Raw genomic sequence first — 10,086 nt, 5'->3', positions numbered from 1 at the left:
CATCATCATCATCATCTTCCGCTTATCCAGGGCCGGGTCACGGGGGCAGCAGTCTAAGCAGAGATTCCCAGACTTTCCCCTCCCCAGACACTTCCTCCAGCTCTTCCGGGGGGACACCGAGACGTTCTCAGGCCAGCTGGGAGATATAATCCCTCCAGCGTGTCCTAGGTCTTCCCCAGGGTCTCCTCCCAGAGGGATGCACCTGGAACACCTTCCCGGGAAGGTGTCCAGGAGGCATCTGGAACAGATGCCCGAGCCACCTCAGCTGGCCCCTCTCGATGTGGAGCATCGGCTCTACTCTGAGCTCCTCCCTCCTGACCAAGCTCCTCACCCTATCTCTAAGGGATCGCCCAGGCACCTTGCGGAGAAAGCTCATTTTGGCCGTCTGTATCCGGGATTAGGGATGGCGAAAACTAAAAATGTTCTTGACCGACCACCGAGCCTCATTAGCCGGTTGAAACCGGTTAACCGATTAGTTTAAAATATGCCACGCTATTTGAAATAACAGCCATTTCGAGCCGCGCCTGCAATTTCGCAACTCTGTCGCATCTCTCTCTGCCTCCCGCTCACACTCACACACACACACACACACACACTGCCCCGGCGCCGCGCTTCCACTCACGTCACTTTTTTAAAATCCCCTACAGCGCGAAACATGAGTCCCGCAAACGCGGCGCCGAGGAGCTTATATGTAATCGGAGGACAAATGGCTCCTTAGTTTCGAAATGGTTTGGGTACAAGGTGATCGCATTGAAAATAAAGGCGTTAGTCTAGAGTTAGAAGCTCATTTGAAACATTGCAGCGTCTCATTTAAGAAAATGACAGCTCCGAAGAGACTCCGCTTAGTTTTAGGTAACGTTAGTGCTAACAATAATAAAGAAAGATGATGATCATCATCACCTTATCTGTTACCACTGAAATGTAGATGTAATGTATTTCTACAGTATTACTACTGTATTAAAGCACTGTATCACACAAGTTGCAACTTACTGTGTCATTCTTTTTGGTGAAATGGTCCCACACACTACGTTTCTTTGCACGCTTCATCCTGTCGTCTGCCCTGGCTGTAACCTCCAGTGTTTTAGCCTGTAGCCTTTACTTTCGCAAACCTTGTGAGCGTGCAAACCCAAACGCTGTGACCTCGCACCAAATGTTTTTATTGGTTTATTAAGTACAAACAGGCGAGTTATGAAAAATTGAGTGTGAGGGATTTGTTCTCTTCACACAAAAATATCTTGAAATAAGATGGCTAACTGTAGTAGCGTTTAGTCCACTGTCTATAATAGCCTAATTTAGAGATCACTTTTTTTTATTTATTTACCGACTACCGACAACTTTGATCGGTTAACGTTGAGACGGTCAACCATCGGTCAAACGGTCATCGGTTAGCATCCCTATCCAGGATCTTGTCCTTTCGGTCATGACCCACAGCTCATGACCATAGGTGAGAGTAGGAACATAAATTGACCTGTAAATTGAGAGCTTCGCCTTGCAGCTCAACTCCTTCACCACGACAGACCAGTACATCGACTACATTACTGCAGAAGCTGCACCGATCCGTCTGTCAATCTCCCGTTCCATCCTTCCCTCACTCGTGAACAAGACCTCAAGATACTTGAACTCCTCCACTTGAGGCAGGAACTCTCCACCAACCTGAAGTGGGCAAGCCACCCTTTTCCGACTGAGAACCATGGCCTCGGATTTGGAGGTGCTGATTCTCATCCGAGCCACTTAACACTCAGCTCCAAACCGTCCCAGTGCATGCTGAAGGTCCTGGTCTGATGGGGCCAGCACGACAACATCATCCGCAAAAAGCAGAGACGAAATCGTGTGGTCCCCAAACCGGACACCATCCGGCCCCTGGCTGCGTCTAGAAATTCTGTCCATAAAAATTATGAACAGAACAGGTAACAAAGGGCAGCCCTGCTGGAGTCCAAAATGCACCGGGAACAAGTCTGACTTACTGCCGGCAATGCGAACCAAGCTCCTGCTCCGGACAGCCCTAAGCAAAATGCCCCGGACCCGATACTTCCAGAGCACCCTCCACAGGAAGCCGCGAGGGACACAGTTGAATGTCCTCTCCAAATCCACAAAGCACATGTGGATTGGTTGAGCAAACTCCCATGAATCCTCCAGCACCCCGAAGAGGATATAGAGCTAGTCCAGGTTTCCACAACTAAGAAGAAAACCACACTGTTCCTCCTGAATCAGAGGTTCTACTATCGGCCGAATTCTCCTCTCCAGTACCCTGGCATAGACTTTCCCGGGGAGGCTGAGAAGTGTGATCCCCCTGTAGTTGGAACACAACCTCCGGTCCTCCTTAAAAAGAGGGACCACCACCCCGGTCTGCCAGCCCAAAGATACTGTCCCCGACCGCCACGTGATGTTGCCGAGGCGTGTCGGCCAAGACAGCCCCACAACATCCAGAGACTTGAGGTACTCAGGGCGGATCTTGCCTTGCCACCGAGGAGCTTCTTGACTACCTCGGTGACTTCAGCTAGGGTGATGGACGAGTCCACCTCCGAGCCTTCAGCCTCTGCTTCCTCAATTGAAGACGTATCGGTGGGATTGAGGAGATCCTCAAAGTAATCCTTCCACCGTCCGACGACATCCCCACTCGTGGTCAACAGGTGCCCACCTGTGCGGGCGCGTCGACAATGGAGGTGGAGAACACGGACCACTCGGACTCAATATCTCCACACTCCTTCGGGATCAGGTCGAAGCTCCGCCGGAGGTGGAAGTTGAAGAACTATCTGATAGGGGGCTCAGCCAAACTTTCCCAAAAGACCCTCACAGTACGTTTGGGTCTGCTGAGTGATGTCCACCAGGTGGGGATCAGTTGACAGCTCCGCCCCTCTCTTCACCCGAGTGTCCAAGACATACGGCCGGAGGGTTGGATAAAACGACCACAAAGTCGATCATGGACCTCCGGCCAAGGGTGTCCTGGTGCCACGTGCACTGATGCTTGAACATGGTGTCCGTTATGGACAAGCTGTAACTAGCACAGAAGTCCAATATCAGAACACCACTCGGGTTCAGATCAGGGGGGCCGTTCCTCCCACTCACGCCCCTCCATGTGTCACTGTTGCTGCCCACGTGGGCATTGAAGTCCCCCAGTAAAACGACAGAGTCCCCAGTCGGAGCACTTTCCAGCACCCCTCCCAGAGACTCCAAGAGGGCCGGGTACTCTGCACTGCCATTCGGCCCGTAGGCACAAACTACAGTGAGAGACCTATCCCTGACCCGAAGGCGCAGGGAAGCGACCCTCTCGTTCACCGGTGTGAAGTCCAAGACATGATGGCTGAGCTGGGGGGCTATAAGCAAACCCACACCAGCCCGCCGCCTCTCCCCATGGGCAACTCCAGAGTGGTAAAGAGCCCATCCTCTCTCAAGGAGTGTGGTTCCAGAGCCCAAGACGTGCGTGGAGGTGATCCCGACTATCTCTAGTCGTTACCTCTCATTCTCACGCACAATCTCAGGCTCCATCCTCGCCAGCGAGGTGACGTTCCACGTCCCTAAAGCTAGGTTCCGTGTCCAAGGATCGGGCTATCGAGGCCCCCGCCTTTAACTGCCGCCTGATCCACTTTGCACCAGCCCCTTACGGTCCCTCCTGCAAGTGGTGAGACCACAGGAGGGCGGCCCCACGTCACTCATTCGGGCTGAATCACTATGCGCTCGCATACGAGCCCCAATCCCGGGCCTGGCTCCAGGGTAGGGCCCCGGCTGCGCCATGCCGGGCGACGTCACGGTCCTCGTTCTTAATACAATGATACAAGGGGGTTATGAACCGCTCTTAGTCTGACCCGTCACCTAGGACCTGTTTGCCTTAGGAGACCCTACCGGGGCATATAGCCCCGGACAGCTCCTAGGATCGTTCGGGTACTCAAACCCCTCCACCACTATTTTAATGTAATGAAAAATGAGAAAGATAAACACATAAAACGACCTTTAGGTAAAAATACATGCAGCACTGTATGGGGAATTATAATATGTTAGAGCCTACTGTGAAGAAAAATAACATAAAAAAATTATTTGTTCATTTCCTGTAACCTGTGAAGTAAATTAAACACTCTATGGGACTAATTATGAAATCATAGCTAGAAAAATAAATTACTTCATATTTTACACGTATTTGAATTTGTCCTATTAGGGTAAATTATATTTGGCAAATCATCTGAAACTTCACACACATTTAAATGCATTTTCACTGTCTGAAAAGTTGTGAAAATGGTCTTAAACGGTTAGTTCACCCAAAAATGAAAATTCTGTCAGTATTTATTCAACCTCATGTTCTTCCAACCTTCAGAACACGAATTAAGATATTTTTGATTAAATCTGAGAGCTGGATCACTGCTCCATAGGCTTCTAAGGGATTGAAACTTGCCAGCCCCGAAAAGTTATTAAAGATATTGTTAAAATAGTCCAAGTGGCTCAATCTTAAGTTTATCAAACGACGAGAATACTTTTTGTGCGCAAAAAACCCAAAAATAACGACTTTATTTCAACTATTCATTTCCTTCTCTGTGGGCCTCTAGTCAGTTAGCGTAGTGTGATCGCGTAGAGCTATGTCACACGTTGGCTCACTATTGGCCGATGCTGGACAACAGAAGCTTATGCTATTATACTAGTGAACTGACTCGAGGCCTACAGAGAAGGAAATGAATAGTTGAAATAAAGTCGTTATTTTTTTTTTTTTTTTTGTGCACAAAAAGTATTCTCGTCGCTTGATAAACTTAAGATTGAGCCACTATAGTCACTTGGACAATTTTAACGATAACGATACTTTTCGGGGCTGACAAGTTTCAATCCCTGAAGAAGCCTATGGAGGAGTGATCCAGCTCTCAGATTTCATCAAAAATATCTTAATTTGTGTTCCGAAGATGAACGAAGGTCTTACGGGGTTGGATTAACATGAGGGTGAGTAAATACTGACAGAATTTTCATTTTTGTGTGAACTATCCATTTAAGTTGTTATTGTCCTAAATAACTCACTGTACTTATGCACTTTCAACCGTGTACTGCATGAACTTTATAATAAATTCTGCAAATATGCCTGACTTCTACAACAATCTATAACTTATATTATTCATCTCTACCATCACACTCTCTGCTTCTATCCTCCTTGATCCTCAACTTTATCCTTTCTTACTATCATCCTTATCACTATCATCAATACTTTCTAGAAAAGGTAAAGCTAATTTTCTCTCTGTCTTCTATATAACCAAAGAGTATAGAAGAACAAGAGGCGAAACTCAATAGAACGTTCCATTGCAACACCAGCGCCCAGCAGCAGCGCTACGCTTCCGCCATTTTGGGGTGAAAGCGCCTCGGCAGTCCACTAGTGTTGATGTGTCATTCGCGAACGAGCCGCTCTAAAAGCCGATTCTTTGAAAAGAGCCGGACTTCCCATCACTATCCACTAGCTTTTTGCTGTCACTATGGCAATATCAGCTGCTTTCTAATTATTTTTTTAAAGTAGCCTACATTAAAGATCAAATCCAAACTGAATTATGACAACACAGAATAACGTACAATCACTAGACTAGTGATCATCAAATCCCTTTTAACAGTTTATTTCACAGACTTAGACAAGTTTTCTACTTTTTTTCCCACAAAACTTTTAGTATTAGCATTACAAACACTGAATTAATACCAACATATAACAGTAAGTAAAGGACATGCTATATCAGATAATTGGGAATGTTGGACAATATTTATATATAACAGCAATAGAATAGCTTTACAGTCAACTGTTTTTTTTTCTGTTTTCGATCTGTTTAAAGTTGCATTAAATGGAAATACTCATTAAAGCAAGAAAAAACCACCTCAAATGTTTATATAATGACTGGATTAACTGCTAACTGTGCTGTTGTCCAGTAACTCCAGTTGGAATTTTCACCCCAAAAGGCGGCCGCACTACCGAAGCGCCACCTAGTGGCTGTTTCCAAAAAAAGCATCAGAGTTTCGCCTCTTGTTCTTCTATACTCTACTCTTTCATATACAGTATAACTTAATAACATCAACCTAAAACACAGGAAAAAAGGCTAATATACTGCCTGTCAGTACTGAACACTGTACCAGCTACACAGAAAATATGAATCGCCTAAATGGACTTTGTCATTTATGCATGACGCAAAGATTTTTTTTTTGTCTTTAAATTGTTGTTTTTACAAAATGTGCATTAAAAATGACCAAAAACTTTACAAAACACATTTGGATGTGCAATGATATATATATATATATATATATATATAGCCTATTTTTTAAATTGATTATATATTTTGTAGTCTAAAACAAACTCACTGCAGTGAAGCGACGTAACTGAATGTTATGTCACATGATAATGACAACATGGCGAATGTAGTCCGTCGTTCAGATACTTCCAGATAACATTAATACTACACACTCTCATACTATGTAGAATGTACTTTTTAGTGGTTATGAAGTAATTATTGATTTCGTACGCAACCATATAATGTCTCCTTTACTTTCCAAAAATGTCAAGCACTTGGCAAATATATTTTAATTTTATTGGCTAATTATTGTTGTATTTTAAATGCAATTTTCTTCGCGTCATTTATAAATGACAATGTCCCATACAGGGTTAAAACAATTTTCAGAGCAGAGTCCCTTTGATATAAAATGGACACAAGTGTTACTGCCTCAAAATGACACATCTCCTTGCACGATATTAATGTAAGCGGAAGGTGTCTCGCGCTTTAAGAGGGAGAGATTCTTTTGGAATGTTTTATTCATTACGTTTAATAGGCTATTTAAATAAATAAATAAATAAATAGATAAGAGTCGAAACTAAATTAAAAAAATTCTATAATAGCGTAACTTAACATACACACTTTAAATTAAGGCAAAAAATGTATGGCCAGCATAGCATCATATACTGTGTATGCATAGCAGTAACGTAAATAAGAGCACGTGAAGTGGGCGGGAAAAAAACGATTCAGTGAGTGTTGATGAACGTTGAGCGGCAAAAGGTAGGCCTATAGTAAAATATGTCTAAACGTTTACAATTATTTTATTTTTAAAAGAATAAAGCTATTTTACAGGATACTGAGGTGAAACCGCTCCTAAAGACGGCAAAAATCCAGGCTTATTTAATTGGTTAGGCTTACACAAGATGGTGTCTCAAAAACTAGCAAGCTCTCTAACTTTACCTAGGTAACGTAACGTTAGTTAATATTCTCGGGTGTCATAGACACGCTTTCCGAAAGCACAAAATGTTTGGTGCCTATCCTGTCAGCATTTTGGTAGACAATTCAAACATCTGAACGGTGCCTATTAAGGCTGTCTAGGTCGACAACTTACTAACTTAACGTTATATGTTTTGAGACAAACTCGGAGCCTAATAAATAAACAAATCGATCATTAGGACTTTCTACTTCGACAACCAGTACTCAAGTACAACATGTGGGAGTTTCTTATGTTACTGTTTGATGAATGACTACATGTAACGTTATATGTATGGCATAAACGCAAATAAGCTCAATAAGTTTCAACTCACGGTCTCCCATGACGACGTGTATTTTCTCAGACACGGCACACATCACGATGTTTTATTCCCAACTCTTCGTCTCTAAACGAGGCACACTAGCCAAGATCTGGCTTGCAGCCCACTGGGAGAAGAAAATAACCAAAGCACATGTGTTTGAATGTGACCTGGAGGCCACCATAAAGGAAATCATATCCCCCCAGGCAAGATTCACCTAGTTAATCCAAATATTGACACTAAACCAGCTAGCTATCTAATAGCTAAACTAGAAAAAGTAAAATAAGAATTTTGTGTGTGTGATCTAACTCTGTGATTCATTACCAGATTAAAATTGGTCTGCGAACGTCAGGCCACCTACTTTTAGGAGTTGTGCGGATATACTCAAAGAAGACCAGATACCTTCTCTCAGACTGCAGTGATGCGTTGGTCAAAATTAAAGTGGCTTTCCGGCCAGGTAAATGCAGCTTGTTGTATCAGTGTATGACAGCAGAATGAGCAAGCACTGCAACTCTAATGATATATCATTTTTGTCCATAGGACAGACAGACCTGCCCAATGATGCGATGGAGGCCACCTTAAAAACAATCACTCTACCGGAAGACTTCACTGACTTTGAAACTCAGCTACCTGACCTCAAGTATTGTGTTTATCTACAGCACTCGATCACAGCTCTTCAGATACATTATTTCTGATGTACTAGTGTTTTATGACCTATTTGGCATGCTATGTCTCATCCAGGACCATTGATGTGGTAGACCACTTCTCTTTGAATCAATGCCGCACCGAAGATATTACTCTCAAAGAGAACTTTGGGAACCACTTTCTCACCATTGAGGGAATAGGTATAAACTCTGAATTATCAATAAAATGAAGTAGTTTTTACATAGTTTATGCAAAACCATTCATGTCTCTGTTTTTATTCAAAAGGGGAGGAAATCCAGTCTTATCAAGGATTGTTTGACCAGAGTTTCAGTGTCCATGGCGACTGCTTTGGTGATGAGGAAATGGCTGTTGACCTCATCGGTGAGTTCATCACACTTAATATTCATGCTTCACATGCTAATGAAATGTAAGTAGATGAAAGAGTTTTTTTTAAAGGTAACACAAAATCAGAATTTTTTTTTTGTTGTAATGCAGCATGTTATTCAAATGAATTTTTTCGTACACAATAAACCGTATAAGACAAGAGTTACCATTAAAGGTGCAGTGTGTGACTTTTAGCGACATCTAGCGGTTCGGTTGCGAGCTTACACTAAGGGCTCAGCCATGGGCGTAGGTTTGGTCTCAGCTTTGGTGGGGACATCCCCCCCTTTCCCCCCATTTTATTCTTTAAAAAAAAAGTGCATTAGATTAAACTGGGAATGGTCATAAAACTTGCATATTGTTATCCTAGGTTTACTGCTTATATTGTTCTCAATTGTAAGTCGCTTTGGATAAAAAGTGTCTACTAAATGAATAAATGTAAATCTGTTGTGGTTTGATGCAGTCTTTCCTGCATACAAAATGGTTAATTAATTTTGTAGTCTATCCTATGGCTAGCAAGTTTAACCCTCCTACCAGATATTGTTATTTGGATATTATCAATCAAATAATGATTCATTATATTTGAATAACTAACAGTGTTAACTTTCGCCTTTTTAACATTGCCAACATGTTTTTCCAGCACATGTGTCTAGCAAGTAGGCTACACTCACAAATACATTACATAAACAGAATGTAGAAACGAAAAATGTCTCAGATGATCCACTGTTTATGACTGCAAGATTCTAAGTTAAGGTAGGCTAATTAACATTCAGTGACTTGCTAACGTAGCATTCTATCATGATAGCGCGACTTCTATGAGTCTATCCGTGCTGCACACCCCTAATTAATGCTCCTAACCTTGAAAGATTGCAGAAGCTAGGTTTAACTGTGACAATATCCTGGGTAACCAGGATCACCAGTTAATACTATTTTCCACAGTAGAATCTGCATTTGAAAGCCTGGTCAGTCACTACTACTCCTAGTTATTTGTGTGGCTAGTTATTTTTGCCTACTTACACTCTGCTTTATGAAAAAGCTTTGTATGTCCCCTTTCTTCTTCTTGGGTGACATAGCTGATCTACAAAGTACAAAAAGGGGCAAAAAAACGGAATATTAAAATGTTTTACTCTGGCCTTTGTATATGGCAGGCAGAGAGACAGCCCTGGTAACTTACCATCGGCGTCGTCACGCGCGCACACACGCATAAACCACCCGCTCGCTGCCAGTGAGTGCAAGCACAAAAAGTAGTCCCGGCCGCGCGTGTAGCCTTCCTGTCAGATACCCCGCCGCCAATCAAATTACGGCTTATCTTGTACTGTCGTTGTCCTGGCCTGTGGAATCGATCCAAATAGCAGCGCAAGCATCCAAATGCAGCGCAAATATCACAATAGCAGTTCAAAGGTGCTTGCTAAATATTGGTGGGGACAAATTTGTCATCTCAAAATATTGATTGGGACTAGTACCTAGCGTCCCCCCCTAAACCTACACCCTTGGGCTCAGCCCACCGCTCACCCCTCCCTTTCGAAGAAGCTACGGTGGCTAAAACGGGACAAACA

General features: G+C 43.3%; 1 protein-coding gene across 1 annotated transcript in view; it reads left to right on the top strand.

Annotated features, from left to right (window-relative positions):
* Positions 1-10,086, top strand: part of rad21l1 (RAD21 cohesin complex component like 1) — a 60,891-nt gene that overhangs the window by 38,118 nt on the left and 12,687 nt on the right. Inside the window, exons 4-8 of the mRNA XM_077223779.1 lie at positions 7,550-7,710; positions 7,832-7,961; positions 8,045-8,144; positions 8,246-8,349; positions 8,435-8,530. Coding sequence (XP_077079894.1) covers positions 7,550-7,710; positions 7,832-7,961; positions 8,045-8,144; positions 8,246-8,349; positions 8,435-8,530 — 591 coding nt within the window. The remainder of the gene's footprint in view (positions 1-7,549; positions 7,711-7,831; positions 7,962-8,044; positions 8,145-8,245; positions 8,350-8,434; positions 8,531-10,086) is intronic.

The sequence above is a fragment of the Siphateles boraxobius genome, unplaced genomic scaffold, assembly GCF_051911475.1.
Source record: "Siphateles boraxobius isolate OS27281-9 unplaced genomic scaffold, OSU_SipBor_1 9, whole genome shotgun sequence".
In the NCBI taxonomy this organism is placed as follows: domain Eukaryota; kingdom Metazoa; phylum Chordata; class Actinopteri; order Cypriniformes; family Leuciscidae; genus Siphateles; species Siphateles boraxobius.
This window is presented reverse-complemented; position numbering and strand designations above follow the sequence as displayed.